Source organism: Moschus berezovskii, chromosome 13 (assembly GCF_049115385.1).
Source record: "Moschus berezovskii isolate FMDL1 chromosome 13, NW_MosBer_1.0, whole genome shotgun sequence".
NCBI lineage: Eukaryota > Metazoa > Chordata > Mammalia > Artiodactyla > Moschidae > Moschus > Moschus berezovskii.
Genome location: NC_142472.1, coordinates 57907375 through 57926651, shown reverse-complemented (window position 1 = coordinate 57926651; position 19277 = coordinate 57907375). Strand labels below are relative to the sequence as shown.

The following is a 19277-nucleotide window of genomic DNA, read 5'->3' as shown; positions in this document are numbered from 1 at the left end:
TCTTTCAGATGAACCAAGTGCTGCCAGGTCTTCTGTCTTTCAGCCCTCTCAACAGGCTTGTGAGAAAAGACAGGCTGAGGGGTTAAATACTTTGTCTAGATCACTTGGCTGGTCAAACGGCAAAGCAGAGAAGCAAAATTCGAGATTTCCCAAGGGAATCAGTATTGTTCCCATTTTGGGGCACCTCCCCCACAACTTTCAAGATACTGGCCCGTCATTCTCTTGTCTGGAAAATTCCAGGGACAGAGGAGCCTAGCGGGCTACAGTCCATGGGGTCACAAAGAGTCAGACACAGGTTCAGTTGAACCTGATGGCCACAGAGAGTGGTCTTTTGACCCCTGACTCCACACTGCCCCTTAAGTCCTCTCACTCAGCACCTCTCCACTGTGAAAATATAACACTGGTCTTCTGGTCACACCACTGTCCCCACTGCTGTCTATGGAAAATGGACAGGCTGCGCCTCCACATTTTGGGGTGACTTTGGCATTTGTCTCACAGCTTTTCTTTACTGTCAGTCTGCCATCACTCTGGGAGACTCCGTATTAGCCTGGATGGTCCTTTACAGTATCTTGGTCTCTTTCTTCCTTGGTTCCTCCCACCTCCAAATCACCATGTTTATCATTCATTGGGAATCCACCCTCTGTGCGTAAGTGCTTAGTTGCTCAGTAGTTTGACTCTTTGCAACGCTATGGACTAGAGCTTGCCAGGCTCCTCTGTCCATGGGATTTCCCAGGCAAGAATACTGGAGTGGGTTGCCATTCCCTTGTCCAGGGATTCTTCCCAACCCAGGGACTGAACCTGGGTCTCCCACATTGTAGGCAGATTGTTTACCATCTGAGCCACCAGCGAAGCCCCATGGATAAATAAGGTTATGCATAATACATCTTTAATCCAATTAGCACCAATATGTTATCCGTCTCTGGGCTTTCCACCATTATCAGATTAACCAGCCAGAAATGACACTTTCTTTTATCATCTTATTCTCCACAAGTCCAAACACCTCAGCTAGTAGTAAAGATTAGTTGAAAATATGCCTCTCCAGTCTTATTTCTATTTCTTTTTATCATGGGGTTTCCAAACTCCTTTTCCTTCTCTTTCTCAAATCATGATGACTTTTGTTCTTCCTTCTTCCACACTCTCCACAAACCCCATTTCTAATGATTTTGTCTTCCAAATGTATTCAGGTTATAAGTCACTTATGATTTTTAAATGAAAGACATGACATAACTGTCAACCATAACTTCAGATTAACATGAGAAAAATCAAGCTTACTTAACTACAATAATAGCATTTCATTCAAAGCAAATTAACATCATTTCATTCAAACCTGGTGAGGTTCAAGCTGGACTGTGCATTCTTATGGAGGATGGTGGGGGATAAATGTATGGATTTTGGAAGCTTTCTGAAGTACAAAACTTAGCCTGGGATCCCTGTTTCTTGGCCCTCCAGGCGTGTGGGTCTCAGACGGAGAATCAGATTCTGACGAACTTTTTCCTGGACAGACTCATCTCATGTCCTGGTCCCGCCTCTGCCCTTGTCCTCACTTCACTCCTTCTGCATTTCTGATTCTGTCCTTCAAGGGCAGCTCAAGTTCCAGCATCTTCCAGGAGTCACCTGCTGCCATCCCCAGACCACGGTAATCCTCCTACCCTCTGATTTCAGGTATCACGTATTTTGTGTGCCATTAATTGCACAAGTTCAGGCTTTAGATTACTACTGACCTTATGTGCTTATGTCTTTGCTTCTATATTGAATTTTAAACCTCTTGAGCATGGGAGTTAAAAAAACAACTGAAACCAAAAACATTTCTTTATTCTTCCTGGGCATGCTAGACAGTACTGAGAATTAATAAATGTCCATTTTTTAATGACCATTCTTTTAGGAATCATGACAAAGAATTAAAATTAATTTGGTCCAAAAATGCCCACCACAGTCCTCACCTACCTCGCCAGCAGGTCAATAAGTTCAAGTTTTGACATCCCATCAGGAAGTAGTCGAGGAATAGCAGCAACACAGGTCCTGAAAAGATCTATTTTTGGCTTTCTCTCACCCCTGGAATGTGAAGACAAAGTTTAAACATAAGTCAAAGGTTGTGAAAACATTTTTAAAAATTGGTCAAATATGTAAACAAAGACTAGAATCAAGGCCTTCTGAATCATCGCCTGGTGTCCGCTCCATCTTATTTTTTAAAAACAAAACTATTTTAGTGCTCTTTTAAGCTTTAATAGCCTCAAAAGTAAAAATGATAGAAACTCACAAAAGCTATCCTTTGATAGTTTACTTTTAAAAATTCCTTTTATACTTATTTAGTTTGTGAGTTCTCAATAATACATTTTTAATTAAAATTTTTTGTTTTAGCAAACATCAGCTAGCTTTAAAAAAGCATTAAAATTAAAATTCCATGTTATTCTTAATATTTACACCCTTTATAGCTTGGCCAGTTCTAAGAGAACTTACAAACATACAAATGTTGGACAGAGGTAAATATCTGAAGAGGAAAATGTCAGTAGCAGAAGCATTCTATCATACATCTTTCCATTCAGTGGCTTTCTGTAGGTTTTGGTCCCTGTGGGCTGCCGTAAAGATACTGAATTTACTAAAATGCCTAAATGCATCAGCATGTAAGAAATGTATTGTAGTCATTCCTACATTCAGCGTTGAAAAATAGGATTTAAATATATACAAGGAATGGTGTCTCTAACAAACACAAAATCCAAAAGCTTCTCTCTCAAATGAGTTATCTCTTAGAGTCCCCACTGCTGGTTTTTGCTTTTTTTTTTTTTAGTGCATCCAAAAATAAGTCTTTCATATTGTCAAGTAAAATCCTGAAATGTATATAATTGTGCACCCATTTCTGTTTTTTTAAATTATACCGATGGTCCTGCCCTCTATGGAGATTTCCTCTTTCTAAGCTAATGAATGTCTTCTATGGGGCTTCCCTGGTGGCTCAGCGGTAAAGAACCTGCCTGCCAATGCAGGACATGCGAGAGACTCAGGTTCGATCCATGGGTTGGGAAGATTCCTGGAGAAGGAAACAGCAACCCACTCCAGTATTCTTGCCTGGAGAATCCCATGGACTGAGGGAGGAGCCTGGCGGGCTACAGTCCATGGGGTCACAAAAGAGTCAGACATGACTGAGTGACTAAACAAACAACAATGCCTTCTATATTCTGCTGTAAAATGTGAAGGGAAAACATAAATTTGGTGATAAATTACTTCAATTTTTACTAGTTTAAGTAGGTAACTGATTCTTAACCATATATTTTATCAATAACCTTTATGGGAAAACTAAATCACACATCAAATCTTTCAAATAACTTAAGTGATAAAATAAAACAGCATATTTAAATTCTGATTTACTCTGAGAATAAATGTAAAATTGGCACCAAATTAACACAGTCCTAGGGCACAATAATGAAAATACAAAGTAGGACAGGAGCAATTTCTTCCTGGAACAGCATATTCTATTCTGTGTCAGAACAGAAATGTAACGAGCAGAATCCATGCTCTCTGTAAGCTAAAGAGGATAATCGGACAGCAATTTTGCTCTGTGACTACTTTTTAGCATGTGTTTGTAACTTTGTTAGGAATGACCACAAAACTGTTTATGCAAATAATAAAAGACGTCTGTCATTTCTAAAATACTTTGTTTTTGTGGAAGATTATTTTCTCTCCTTTTCCATAGTCATTTTGCAGGGGATGTACACAGACTCTACACAGTGGTCTCCAATCAACTGAAGGGAGGAGCAGACTTCAAATGATATCTGTGATGGCTGGACAGAGTTAGAGCCTGGTGACTGATGTGAGTGCTCATGTGTGACACAGAGAGTCATTTCAATAGCTCTCCTGATGTGCTCTCCAGATGTTTTAAACACCTGGGATTACTTTCCTATCTGTCGGAAAACAGATTGACCCTGCCTTGCCTGAAGTGTATGACAAATTCTGCCAGACAGAATTCCCAGCTGATAAAGCGAGCCCAGATTAGAAACTCTCAATGGTGCCTGGTTTCCTTTTACTGCCGTCCTCACTCCCTCGGCTTTTATAGGGAGTGTATGAGTCCCCCAAATAACGTGTGTGTGCACCCAGTCATGTCTGACCCTTTGTGGCCCCATGGATTGTAGCCCACCAGGCTCCTCTGTCCATGGGATTCTCCAGGCAAGAAAACTGGAGTGGGTTGCCACTTCCTACTCCAGGGGGATCCTTCCAACCTGGGGATCAAACCTATGTCTCTTGTATGCCCTGCATTGGCAGGTGGGTTCTTTACCACCGGTGCCACCTCAGTTCAGTTCAGTTCAGTCGCTCAGTCGTGTCCGACTCTCTGCGACCCCATGAATCACCTGGGAAGCCCCAAATAACATAGTATTTATTAACAGACATTATATAATTATTATTAACAATCATATTATTTTATTTACTATTATTACCATTTTTGCCAGCATAAATCACAAGAGAGATGAGAAATGGAAACAGAACAACACAGAATGCTTCATGTTCAAGTTCACACCCTAAACAAGGCCTGGACAAACCTCAAATACCAACTCCAATAACCGTTTCCATTAGCGTGGTGTGGACCTCAACTCTCTTTCCCTAAATGCTTATATGATTCTCTAATGTTTCTCCTTGTTTTTTAGAAATCCAGCTATGAAATATTTTCCACTCAAGGGTCTGCTTTAAAACCTAGCGCAAAAACTCTTTCTAGCCCAATCTGAGTGTCTTAAGATGGTTGACTAGGAAAAAGTAAAGAATCACCTTAGAAAAGGTTTGAGGTATTATTAAAATACAAATGAAATGTTTACACTTACATTTAAACCTGTACCCTTTTAAGGTTTTGAATGTTTTAGTCCTGACCTGTTTTATGACCTCTGCATTACAAACATAGTTTTCCTTTATTTATTATTATTATTATTGTTTTGGCCACACCACATGACTTGCAGGATCGTAAGTTTCCCAACCAGGGATAAAACTCATGTCCCTAGCAGTGGAAGTGTGGAGTCATAACCACTGGAAGGCCAGGGAAGTCCCTCATAGTTTTCTTTTAAACATCTTTCACTTCTTGACTGTTTTCAAAGGAAACAACTATATGGAAGAAGTTTTAAAAGCACTTCTTGTATCTTCTCCATTATCAATTGAAAATTGCTTAAACATATTCAAAGAGTGCATAATAAGGAAGTTAAAGGTTTATGGACAATCTGGCAATTTGTGAGATAAGTACTAGAGCTGTAGATAAGATACTCAATGTTATTAACTTTGGTCACTATCACTTCTGCTATCATTCTGGTTGAAAAGTCTATAGCAACATGCACTCCATATCATTTCAATCAAATGATTGTCAAGCTACAGGAATATACATTGTGTAACCCATTTTTCGGAGAAGGCAATGGCAAGCCACTCCAGTACTCTTGCCTAAAAAATCCCATGGATGGAGGAGCCTGGTAGGCTGCAGTCCATGGGGTCGCTATGGGTCGGACACGACTGAGTGACTTCACTTTCACTTTTCACTTTCACACATTGGAGAAGGAAATGGCAACCCACTCCAGTGTTCTTGCCTGGAGAATCCCAGGGATGGGGGAGCCTGGTGGGCTTCCGTCTATGGGGTCACACAGAGTCAGATACGACTGAAGTGACTTAGCAGCAGCAGCAACCCATTTTTATAAAAAAAATATATATATATTTGTATTGACATTGGGAAACTCGGGAAAAAATCACCCTGAATCAAGGAATGGCTGTAGATTTTAAGTGAAGCTCTGTAGAGGAGGTTTTCATTTTAACTTGCCATACTGATAAATATGCATTAAAAATAATTCTGTATTTTTAACTTTATGTTTTGTTTCACTGTACTTTGCTTTTAACACACTAATGTTAATATACACCGATAACATGAACTTTCCTACAAAGGTAACAATCTTCCTGCTAATGGTGATATTTAGAACTGGATATGCTAAGAACCAGCCTGCCAACATAGAAGCCACAGGAGATGAGAGTTTGATCCTTGGGTCAGGAAGTTCCCCTGGAGTAAGAAATGGCAACCCACTCCAGTATTCTTGCCTGGAGAAGTCCACAGATAGAGGAGCTTGGCAGGTTACAGTCCATGGGGTCTCAAAAATTTGGACACGACTGAGCACACATGCTAAGTGACAAAGAAAATTTTTCTAATTTTAGAAATTTATGCCACAGGTGACAAATATAATTTAATTCACAGTTCAAGAAAGTCCAAACTTTCTTAAAATGAAAAGTCACAACCAAATCCATGTTCCTGCCATAAGCAATCAAAAGTAGCAAATACAAATTGTGTGAGTTTCTAATAAAGAGCACTAATTACTAATCTAGATCTCAAATTTTGGCTAAGAACATCTGATTTCTACATTTTAAACTACAAATACATTCTCAAAATCCAGTATTTCTATGACACAGTTACATAGAAAATATTCAGTTCAGTTCAGTCTCTCAGTCATGTCTGACTCTTTGTGACCCCACGCTAGGCCTCCCTGTCCATCACCAACTCCAGGAGTTCACCCAAACCCATGTCCATTGAGTCGGTGATGACATCCAGCCATCTCATCCTCTGTCGTCCCCTTCTCCTCCTGCCCCCAATCCCTCCCAGCATCAGAGTCTTTTCTAGTGAGTCAGCTCTTCGTATCAGGTGGCCAAAGTATTGGAGTTTCAGCTTCAACATCAGTCCTTCCAATGAACACCCAGGACTGATCTCCTTTAGGATGGACTGGTTGGATCTCCTTGCAGTCCAAGGGACTCTCAAGAGTCTTCTCCAACACCACAGTTCAAAAGCATCAATTCTTTGGCAATCAGCTTTTACAGTCCAACTCTCACATCTATACATGACTACTGGAAAACCATAGCCTTGACTAGATGGACCTTTGGGGACAAAGTAATGTCTCTGCTTTTTAATATGCTGTCTAGGTTGTTCAAAACTTTCCTTCCAAGGAGTGTTTTTTAATTTCATGGCTGCAATCACCATCTGCTGTGATTTTGGAGCCCAAAAAATAAAGTCTGACACTGTTTCCACTGTTTCCCCATCTATTTGCCACAAAGTGATGGGACCGGATGCCATGATCTTAGTTTTCTGAATGTTGACCGTTAAGCAAACTTTTTCACTCTCCTCTTTCACTTTCATCAAGAGGCTCTTTAGTTCTTCTTCACTTTCTGCCATAAGGGTGGTGTCATCTGCATATCTGAGGTTATTGATATTTCTCCCGGCAATCTTGATTCCAGCTTGTGCTTCTTCCAGCCCAGCGTTCCTCATGATGTACTCTGCATATAAGTTAAATAAGCAGGGTGACAATATACAGCCTTGACGTACTCCTTTTCCTATTTGGAACCAGTCTGTTGTTCTATGTCCAGTTCTAATTGTTGCTTCCTGACCTGCATACAGGTTTCTCAAGAGGCAGGTCAGGTGGTCTGGTATTCCCATCTCTTTCAGAATTTTCCACAGTTTATTGTGATCCACACAGTCAAAGACTTTGACATAGTCCATAATACTGAAGTAGATGCTTTTCTGGAACTCTCTTGTTTTTTCGATGATCCAGAAGATGTTGGCAATTTGATCTCTGGTTCCTCTGCCTTTTCTAAAACCAGCTTGAACATCTGGAAGTTCAGTGTTCACATATTGCTGAAGCCCAGCTTGGAGAATTTTAAGCATCACTTTACTAGCGTGTGAGATAAATATTAAGCAGGTTTAACCCTCACATTTCAGGAATACTCACTAGAAACAAGTTGTGATTCTTAAAGATGGTATGACTGTAAACTGGTGGTGTTGCTATAGCACATGGTCTTGGGAGCAAAACATCACTTCTGAAAAATGTGGACCAGAAAAAGTCTTGGGTCCATTTTCTAACTTACTGGCCTAATGATACTTGAAACAGCCAAAAAAGATCAATCTTGGATTTGACTTTACTTTTATAGTTAGCCAAATATTATCAAACTATGTTTTTAATATCCCTAACACTTCTTTAAAGGAAATCAACCCTGAATATTCGTATATTCCTTGGAAGGACTGATGCTGAAGTTGAAGCTCCAATACTTTGACCACCTGATTCACAGAGCTGACTCACTGGAAAAGACTCTGACGCTGGGAAGGTTAAAGGCAAAAGGAAGAGGGTGGCAGAGGATGAGATGGTTGGATGACATTCCGTTCCATTCCGTTCGTTCCATTCAGTCGCTCAGTCGTGTCCGACTCTTTGCGACCCCGTGGACTGTAGCCTACCAGGCTTCTCCGTCCATGGGATTCTCCAGGCAAGAATACTGGAGTGGGTTACCATTTCCTTCTCCATGGATGACATTACCCACTCAAATGACATGCATCTGAGCAAACTCCAGGAGATAGTGAAGGACAGGGAATCCTGGAATGCTGCAGCCCACAGGGTGGCAGAGTCAGACATGACTTAACCACTGAACAACAATACTTCTTAGAGCTAACTCTAATAAGATGAGAACAATATACAAATTAAAGGAGAAAGATCTCTGCTGGTGTCTTTTGGTTCATTAATCCTTCATTGAAAACTTAGTCCTCATTTATACTCACGTGATCATGTCTTCGGGTTCTTTGTTTAACATCTGGACATTAGTCAGCATCATACACCTTCCTACTTCTTTATCAAGGTGCCTTAAAATATTGTCCACAGCTTTTCGTACTTGAGAGTAATATAATGACATGCCTGAAAAATATGTGTTACAGTCACATATTTGATTAAATCTAGCAAAGAGTGAAATTTCCAGTTTCTTTATCGTTGGTGATTGTATTTTTTATTGAAGACTTTCTGTAAGTCAATGAGTTCTTTGAGAAGAGTCTAATTCTGCAAATTAGACCAACCTATTTAGCAGAGTCTAATTCTCATTCTAATCTCTTATCTGCAGGATTCTGAGCATAGCGCCCGCATGTATTACCCAAAGAATCCTTTAAATTTAACAATAGGAAATCTAATTCTTCAAAGGGAAATATTTTCCAGAAGAGTTAAAATAAACAAGGAAACAAAGTTCCATGCTGGAATTTTCATGTTTCTGTTTAGTATTAAAAAAAAAATCACCATGATGAGTGATTATCTGAATAAAAGATAATAAAAGACAATGCTCATTTGGGGTTAGAATTTTAATAACTTTATTTAATAAATATAAATATATTTTCCCTGAAATATACTTTTTTTTTTTTAGTAAAAGTAATAAAACGGCTTCCCATTATAAATTTTTAAATGAAAGAAGATGTATTTCAGTGATATTATTTTTATCACTCTCGGCAGAGTGGAAGACAAATGTGTATAGAATATGTATTTCATATACATATACACATTTTCTATATTATATATATAATAAAAATGTAAATTGCTTTGCATTCAGAATTTGTACTTTAATGAAATAATTATTAATGGTTATTTCTCATGTATTAAAATTTTTTGAACTCATTTAACCATTTCATAACTAAAGATAAATATTTTAAAGAAAAGTTTCCTCATATGTTTCCTCCAGGTCTTTGGAATCAAGGAACTGTTTTAACAAGTTTGAAGCATGTTTGTAAATTCATAAACTCAGTAAAAAAGGAAACAGATGTAAAAAGTTATCTCTTTGGGTTAAGATAGTTAAATTAAAAGGAAAATAATCTTATGTAGGCTGAACCCAAAATATACCCTGACAGATATGGGGTTTGGCATGTTTAAAACACAGATTAAACTAATTTTACTGGAAAAAAAAAAAGAACGATAAAAATGGATGCGGGAATGAATAAAGGATAAGGGAATGAATATATTTATACGGTTGCTTTATAAACAGGATTATCTACCAAAGGACACAGATATCTTAGAAATTTACTGTAAACTGCAGATAATCAATATTTGAAGTTTGAAAAGACTAAACTTGGATAAAAATCTAACATTTAAACAACAAAATGTTTAACAGGAAGTTCCAAAAAGTTTAAAGGGCAGTAAAACAAACCACAGGCTGAATCAAAACAATGTTGAAATGTCTTATCAGTTAACTTTTATGAATATTTTTTAAAGTATATCTCACTAAGGGTGAGTATCTATTGGTCATTTTAAAGGGTTAATAAAACCCAGTGTGAACACATCTTTGAAACCCACCTATCATTTTGGCTTCCTCTTCAGTTAGTGTCTTACTCAGATATGTTTTCTTCACCCTCAATGTGTTTCCTGAAGGGAGAACAGCCCCAGTGACTGGCATGGGAGGTTCTCCATCTTTCTGCTGCAAGCTATCAGCTATGACCAAGAACGCCCTTAAGCCAATATTCATTCTCTGTAAGAGACAACACGTTCATGATGAAGAAAAAGACCCAATTACTGTTGTTAAATCAGACCAGCAGTCCTTCAAGAGAAGTTAAGCATGGCTTGCCATCTAGATCAGAGTGGGAAAGTCATTTAAAAGGCACAAGAGTTTAGGCCAAACCTGAGAGAATAAATGGACATGAGTTTGAGCAAGCTCCAGGAGATGATGAAGGACAGAGAAGCCTGGCGTGCTGCAATCCACGGGGTCGCAAAGAGTCGGACACGACTGAGTGACTGAACAACAAGAGAGTAAGATTAAATTTCTGACACTTTTGTTGCTGTGTCACAAGGAAATAACTGGGAAGATTTTCACCAAACTGGCAGGGTACGTTAAGAGATGATCAGACTCATTCTCTTTGGGGGATCCTGGGTGCACCTCAAAGGAACAAGCAGTCACTCTTTGGAGCTGCTTCATTAAGGTAAACTGAGGTCAACAGAAGTCTCTTCTGTCTCCTGGAAGGAGACATGTTAATTCACAATGACTGGATGAAAAAAAAAAACAAACAGAGTTCTAACTGCAAATCTCAGAAATAAGAGTTGTCTGCTCTGAACTACAGGTTGCTGACTCTGGAGTCACAAAGGCTGGTGAATTTGAAAATAAATTTAAAGTATTCAAAGCCATAGAACCTGCTACTGATAACAACACATAAGCTTATAAGAAGAAATGTCCTTCTGGGCCAGGTCATTATCTTCTTCAGTCTCAGGTGAGGCATAATATTGGCTCTAAAAGATGACACAGTTTATCTTCCTCAGTCTCAGGTAATGGCTCCAAAAGATGACGCAGTAAGATAGTTGCTTCCAGCAGCAATCAGCTTAAGAGGTCAGAAGGTACTAAAACATCTGTTCTTCCTTTAACAGCCACATGAAAACATTTACACTCAAATTTTCAAACCACATCAAGTTAATAAGTTCCCTAAGTAGACTACTCCCTAATGCAGAAAATAATTACCAGTAGTAACACTGATAACCTAATTACAATTCACTGAGTTCTTACAGTATATCCAGAACTGCACATTAACTCTCATCTTTAAGACAGCCATGCAAGGAAGGTATGATTATTCTTAATTTTTCAGGTGAGTAAAGTGAGGACCATGTAACTTGTAGGTGGGAAGCTAAACATCCAAGTTGAGTTTGCCTGGATCACCCATTCTGTAGCACATGATTACACGCACTTATAAGATGAAGTAATACTTAGAGTTTTATTATTTATTTTAAAGACTTATTTATCTATGGCTGCACTGGGTCTCTGTGGCTGCACACAGGTTTACTGTAGTCATAGCCAGTGGAGGCCAGTCTCTAGTTGTGCCACACATGCTTAGTTGTCCTGTGATATGTGAGATCTTCCCAGATCAGGGATTGAACCTCTCTGTCCCCTGCATTGGCAGGTGGACTCTTCATCACTGAGCCATCAGGGAAGCTCTGACTTCTAGTTTTAAACTATTAATTCAAGCTTCAAGGAGTAGGGATATTTTAAGCGGGATGTGGTAAACATTTCTCTGGCCCATTCATGCCCAATACAGTGTGTATTTTATGATTCCATTTTCTAATATGAAAAAGTATTACTTTAAAAATTGACTGTATATTAAAATTCATTAGTTCCCTCATTTATTTTAGTAGTTTTTTCTGAAATGTTTTCTAGGCTTGTGGATTTTTTTCAAGACACAGCAATCATTTGGGTGAGGAAATACAATGTTCAGTTCAGGAGATGCAGTACCCATAGGATGACCGTGGGTGGACGTAAATGATCAAGCCATTATCTGCAAGTAGATTATCCAATTTATGCGCCATCCTGCCAGTTCTCTTAGTTTTCCTTTCCTCTGAATAGTATCAAGGGCAGAAGTAAGTTGGAATAGTTTAAGATGTATATTTTTAACTTAATTTCAAAAATAATTTCTTCTCATGTTTTATATAGCTCTGTATCATGCCTCTCCTTCTATTATCTGTCTGGTCTTAAGAAATTACTTAACTTTCTCAAGGCCAAGTCTCAGGTTCTTTTCTGTAGAATGAGAATACCTATTGATCATATAAGGCTATGGTGAGAATTAATGCTGGAAAAGTTCCTACTAACAAATATATTGTAGGTAAGAATCTTCACTGTTTTCCTATTGAAGTCAAGCTTCAGTTCAGTTCAGTCGCTCAGTCGTCTCCGACTCTTAGCGACCCCATGAACCACAACACGAAAGGCCTCCCTGTCCATCACCAACTCCTGGAGTTCACTCAAACTCATGTCCGTCGAGTCGGTGATGCCATCCAGCCACCTCATTCTCTGTCGTCCCCGTCTCCTCCTACCCCCAATCGCTCCCAGCATCAGAGTCTTTTCCAGTGAGTCAACTCGTCGCATGAGGTGGCCAAAGTATTGCAGTTTCAGCTTTAGCATAAGTCCTTCCAGTGAACACCCAGGATTGATCTCCTCTAGAATGGATTGGTTGGATCTCCTTGCAGTCCAAGGGACTCTCAAGGGTCTTCTCCAGCACCACAGTTCAAAAGCATCAATTCTTCAGCAATCAGCTTTCTTCACAGTCCAACTCTCACATCCATACATGACCATAGGAAAAACCATAGCCTTGACTAGACGGACCTGTGTTGGCAAAGTAATGTCTCTGCTTTTTAATATGTTATCTAGGCTGGTCATAACTTTCCTTCCAAGGAGTAAGTGTCTTTTAATTTCATGGCTGCAATCAGCATCTGCAGTGATTTTGGAGCCCAAAAAAATAAAGTCTGACACGGTTTCCACTGTTTCCCCATCTATTTCCCAAGAAGCGATGGGACCAGATGCCATGATCTTCGTTTTCTAAATGTTGAGCTTCAAGCCAACCTTTCACTCTCCTCTTTTACTTTCATCAAGAGGCCTTTGCATTCCTCTTCACTTTCTGCCATAAGGGTGGTGTCATCTGCATATCTGAGGTTATTGATATTTCTCCCAGCAATCTTGATTCCAGCTTGTGCTTCTTCCAGCCCAGCGTTCCTCATGATGTACTCTGCATATAAGTTAAATAAGCAAGGTGACAACATACAGCCTTGACATACTCCTTTTCCTATTTGGAACCAGTCTGTTGTTCCATGTCCAGTTCTAACTGTTGCTTCCTGACCTGCATACAGGTTTCTCAAGAGGCAGGTCAGGTGGTCTGGTATTCCCATCTCTTTCAGAATTTTCCACAGTTTGAGATATAATTCACATGTAGTAAAATGAACTCCTTTTCTAGAGCTCTTCCAATTTTGAGAAACATAGTCCGCTATCATCATCACAGTCAAGATGTAAAACATTTCCATCATCCCCTAAAGTTCCTCTGTGTATCTTTAAAGTCAGTCCTCTCCTCCAGCCCCAGCACTTTACTGTCAGTGTCTAATTTCTGTCTATAATTTTGCCTTTTTTAGAATACGATATAAACAGAGGCAAATAGACACAACCTTTTGTGTCTTGCTTATTTCGCTTAGTGTAATGCTTTTGAGGTGCTGCTGCAATATCAATAGTTTGTTCCTTTTGTGGCTGAATAGTACTCCATTGTACTGATGATTCATAATTTCTTTAGACATCCACCAGCTGTTGAACAGAAGTGGCTTTCCTGTTTTTAGTGATCATGAATAAAGCTCCTATAAATATTCATACAAACCTTTATGGACATAGGTTTTAATTTCTCTTGGATAAATACTTTGGAATGGAACTGCTGGATCGTATGCCAAGTGTATGTTTAAACTTATAAGAAATTACCAAACTTTTCTAAAGTGGTTGTACCATTTTGAATTCTCACTAAAACATTATCAAGTCCCAATTGCTCTGTATTCTTCTCAGCACATCTCACTTTAGTTTTAACTTGCATTTCTCTAATGATTTACGATGTTGAACATCTTTTCATGGGTTTATCGGTCATACGTATCTCTTCTTTGGTAAAGAGGCTCCTCATTTTGCCCATACAAAAAACTGTATTATTGAGTTACAATAGCTCATATATATTCTGGACAGAAGAGTTTGTCAGTATATGTTTTGCAAATATTTTCTCCCAGGCTTTGGCTCTACGCTTCAGTAAACATCATCTTTTAACGTGCATACTTTATTTTGATGACAGTCAATTTATCAACTTTTTCTTTTGTTTATAATTTTTGTATGCAAAGAAATTTCCACCTACTCAACGTCACAAAGATTTACTTTTATGTTTTCTTCTGGAAGATTTCTGATACAGGATTTCACATTTAGGCTCATGATTTGAGTTAATTTTTGCTGATAAGGCAAATTATGGGTTGAAGTTCATTATGTTGCAAGTGACTGCCTAACTGTTTAGCACCATTTATTAGAAAGACTATCCTGGGATTCCCTGGCTGTCCAGTGTTTAGGACTCTGTGCTTCCACTGCAGGGGGCCTGGGTCTGATCCCTAGTTGGGAAACTAAGCTACATGTCACAGTCAAAAAAAAAAAAAGACTATCCTTTGTCCATTGAAAAGCTTGGAACCGCTGTCTCTAGGTAAGATAAGACTCTTTAGTCAGTGGGTCATGGGCCTCATTTCAGCCCAAACGCCCTGAATTTACACTGGCTTTGCCCTCCTCATTGACTGACTGGCTTTGCCCTCCTCATTGACTGACTGGCAGCAGCCACTGTGGACCCCTGTGATGTCATTAAAAACTAGACAAAGTCCTATTTGGGGCTTGTTGGGCTCAAGGTGCTGCTCAATCTCAGCTCCAAGAAGAGCAATCAGGGTTTGTGAGGGGAAGCAAGAGGCACAGGGAGGCTCGGTTCCCTTTGCTGCCAACCAGCTGCCTGTTCTGAGCCTCTGGGCTCTAGGACTCCTTCCTCACTGACATGATGAAGGAGCCAGACAATATCACAGTGACGAAAGGAACAATCTTTTTAAAAAATTTTATGGTGTGCAATGTCTTACAGCTACTAAAGGTGGAAGAGCTGGTGGCAAGCAGTTAATTCAGCTCTGCTGACTTCTGGTTCAGTGTTCTCTCTACAGTCTCACAGGTACGAGGCTGCAAAGAGGCTGCTTGCCAGGCATATTTCTCTTGGCCGACAGTCTTTTTCGAGGTCCCAAACTGAGTGTGCTTTTCATTTGCATAGGCAGCCCCTCCCCTTGCCACCCTCTAGGAAGTACATCATATCCATTATACACTCATTTCCATGACCTTCCTGGCCCTTGAACTGTGATGCTGCCACAGAACTAAATATGCAAACATTAACTTATTTAATTTCACTATATTTTAGTATTTTATCATTGCATGTATTGATTCTTCTCTGCTTCATCACTTCCCACAACTCTTCAATTTGCTAATCTGCATCAAAATAGGTATTGACTTTTCTAAAATAAACCACCAGACTTAGAGCAACAGATCACCTTTTGGAGCAAGGTTTACTTCCTTCTGCAAGGACAGAATATGATATGACATCAACCTTTAATCATTCTAAGTCTATTCACCCAAAAATCTTCTGAAATTCAACCAGCTGTATTATTTTTGTTAAATACCATGAACAGAAGACAATAGGAGACTTTTTGGAGAAGGTGGCCTTCACTCCACTTCCCAAGATTGCAAAGCGAAGACATGCAGAAGGGTCATTCTTACCTCTGGATTGAGACTGAAAGCTTTTGCTGGTTTTCCCACACAAAGGAAATCAAAAATGATTTCTTTCATTGCAAAATCTAAACGTTCCTATAGTGAAAAAGAGAAAACAAAACAAAGTGTTAAAATACTCACTTAACACAAAAATGTCTGTTTTCATCACATGCACTAAACAGGTTGCTGCTGAAAGAAGAGAGGTCCTGCTTCATCTTATGCATCACAGAGAATCCCTGGTGGAAATCCATGTCCATCTGAACCTTTGGTTCAGTTTTCATGGGATGTGTGGAGATGCTATCATTCTATATGAAATTAGACCCTAATACACAGAATGATTAAAAATCAAAACATGACAAACCAAAACATTCTGAGTATCTGGGCTTATACACACTACAAACTCCTCCTACTTGTCCTGCAAATGCTGACAACTTCTTAAACTCAGTTTAAAAACATAGTTTTTAAAATATCCCTACAAAATGATCATTTTATTCTGTTATCTAACATTTCCAATCCTTTGGCTTATAACAGACAATCCTGCAAGGGAAATGAATAATCAACAAATCACACAGTAAGGTCACTTAAATGAGAACATTTAAGCCAGATTCTAATAATTTGAGACAGTGACTACTAAGATCTGTCATCTTCATTTTATACAACTTATTTCAGAACAATCAAAGCATGTTCTCAGCCACATGATAACTTAATGTAAAAAAGTTCTGTTAACTCATCCACCTGCAAAGCAGCGGATGAATTAATGTCCATAATAGAGTAATGTCCTTTCCCTAAGTACAAATATTACAGAGGCATTTCATTATACTAAACACACAGATATCATATATTAAATTACCTGTAAAGTAGCAATAGAACCTTATGTCTTTATATCAACATCAATTATACTTCAACAGTATTTTCACATTTGTTATTTCCCTTTATCCACACAACATTCTGAGGGATACTGGGCAAGCATTCTTATTCACATTTTACAAATAAAGACACTTAGAATGAAGATGTTCCAGGACTTCTTTAGGGTATAGAGTTGGCTCAGGATATCCTATGTGGTGGTAGTGGTAAAGAACCTGCCTGCCACTGCAGGAGATGCAAGAGATGTGGGTTCAGTCCTGGGTTGGGAAGATCTCCTGGAGAAGGGCATGGCAACTCACTCCAGTATTCTTGCCTGGAGAATCCCATGGATAGATGGAGCCTGACAGGGTACAATCCATAGGGTCATAAAGAGTTGGACATGACCAAAGTGACTTAGCACTCATGCATGCTAGCTCATGGCAAAGGACAGACTGTAATGAATGACATTTCATGCTTCTCCATAAATCACATGGAAGTCAAAGTGGGGATAACCATTTACACACAATGTTTTAAAAAATAGTCGTCCTGGGTCTAAATAGTAAACTAACATTAAATGTTTAATATTATTGGACCCAGTTCTTAAGTAGAATAGTATGTGTAAAGTGCTTAGAACAGTCTTGGCTTGATATTAGCTTGATAAATGCTAGTATTCATGTACATTCTTCTTTTTCATAGGGTGAAAGTTAGAGCATTATGATTTACTCATCCAAGTTCAATAACTGTCATCTTCTGATTTCCTGCAAACATCAGACTCAATTTCTTCCTGACTTGTGGAATCTAGAGCAGAGAAGCAGGAAAAACTAGAGTCAAGGAGTCAAGAGACCCTTTTACTAATAGTCTCTGTGACCTTAGGTGAGTCACTTAAAACCTGTCTCTCTCAGTTCCTTCATTTGTCAAATGATGAAAACACTTGGCACACCATGTCACAATTTGTTTTGAAGCAAAAAAATAAGCTATGTGTGAAAACACTTGCAAAATCACTCTGAAAAGTCTATACATGTAAAATATTATTTTAGACTCTTGGTCTGTTAGTAATTCCGAAGAAGGAGGTGGCTACTTAAAGGCAATTAGAAGACTCCCAGAAGTGTCTCCATTACCTGGGCGATGAACTGGATGATTTTCACAAAGATGTTGAGAGGCATATCCCTTGGCACCACACCACGGGACCCTTTGGGGAAAAGTGTTGTGATGATGGTTATAAGACGGCTGAAAGATAAGGGGGGGGAAAAAAAGAGAAAACAAGCAAGATTGGCTGAGCTCCAGTACTTTAAGGGAAAATGGTAGATGCTTCATCTTATCTAAGTATCAGAGAGAATTCAGAAAAAGAAAACAAACCACTTCATTTCTTTTCCATTAGCATAATTACTCTATGAAAAGTTTCTCTGGAAATCTAAGGGCAGCTGGAAAATCACAGCCATTTCCTTTGTTTAAGCATCAAATGTAACCCTGAAATGGAATTTGGCAATCCCGGTAGAGACTGGGGTTTCTGTAATGGCTGCTGAGCTAATGTCTAAGGAAAGCCTGAAAATGTCCAAAGGACTTGGATCTTTTAGAAGCTGTCAGCTTTGAACAGCTTCTAGTTTGGTTAGGGTGGGTAGCAATGAAACAAAACACCCTCTTCATTGGCTGAGTGAAGTGGTTACCATTAACTTAGTGATGGGGTTACCATGAACCCAAGCCAGCTCCTTACCTCTGAGTAGCTGTGTTGCTTTCACATTTAATTCGGATCATGTAAACCCAAAGTAATCTGTACAGAGATTCCAGTGCAACTCGAGCCATCTTGGGGTCTTTATTCTACATCAGAAACCAAGATATAAGATTGCCGATTAAATGGTATGATATCACTCTTCACTTTCTTAGAGGTCTTTTGCTTTTATGTTACTCCTCTTCCCTGTTCATTTATTCATCTTATCATAACCATTTTTGCTGTTCTATTCTTAGTGTAGATAATTTGGGTCCTGATTTTTGAAGATTTCATAACTGCTTAGATATAATCTAGGATAAGTTTACCTTTAAGCTACTTGCTGAATAAAGATGAGTCACATAAATAAATTGGATGGAAAAGACTATAGGGAGTAGCTTTTTAGATTTAGGAAAGATAGATTTCTTATGCCAGAACAGTTTTAAAATAACTTATGTGATCATTATAAAATTTTAAATTTCTATTAAAAAAATTCAAAATTTCCACATGCATTTTGGTCTCATTCTGGCTTTTTTCTTCTATTAATCTAAATAAATAAAATGATAAAACATCATTTTAATTTTTGAGGCCTTATGACGTATTTTATTATCTAGTGTGGACATGAGTTTGAGTGAACTTCGGGAGTTAGTGATGGACAGGGAGGCCTGGCGTGCTGTGATTCATGGGGTCGCGGAGAGTCAGACACGACTGAGCGACTGAACTGAACTGAACTGATGGCCTATCTTCCAACATCCACTGTTCTTTTTCTATGTTTAGGGTTTTCTCATATATTCCTGTATGTTTATTCTTTCAAATAAACTTTATAACTACTTTTCTAGCTCCAGGAAAAAAAAGTCCCAACTTTTTAGAAGCATACATTTACACATAAAGGATTTTTTTTATC

General features: G+C 38.8%; 1 protein-coding gene across 7 annotated transcripts in view; it reads right to left on the bottom strand.

Annotated features, from left to right (window-relative positions):
- The window catches only part of FRY (FRY microtubule binding protein), a 438131-nt gene that overhangs the window by 119244 nt on the left and 299610 nt on the right, over nt 1-19277 (bottom strand). For all 7 annotated transcript variants that reach the window (XM_055426288.2, XM_055426285.2, XM_055426286.2 and 4 more), the window contains 6 exons: nt 18383-18486; nt 17790-17898; nt 15838-15924; nt 10083-10254; nt 8537-8669; nt 1945-2052 (listed from right to left, as the gene is read on the bottom strand). In XM_055426288.2, the coding sequence (XP_055282263.2) occupies nt 1945-2052; nt 8537-8669; nt 10083-10254; nt 15838-15924; nt 17790-17898; nt 18383-18486 (713 nt within the window). The remainder of the gene's footprint in view (nt 1-1944; nt 2053-8536; nt 8670-10082; nt 10255-15837; nt 15925-17789; nt 17899-18382; nt 18487-19277) is intronic.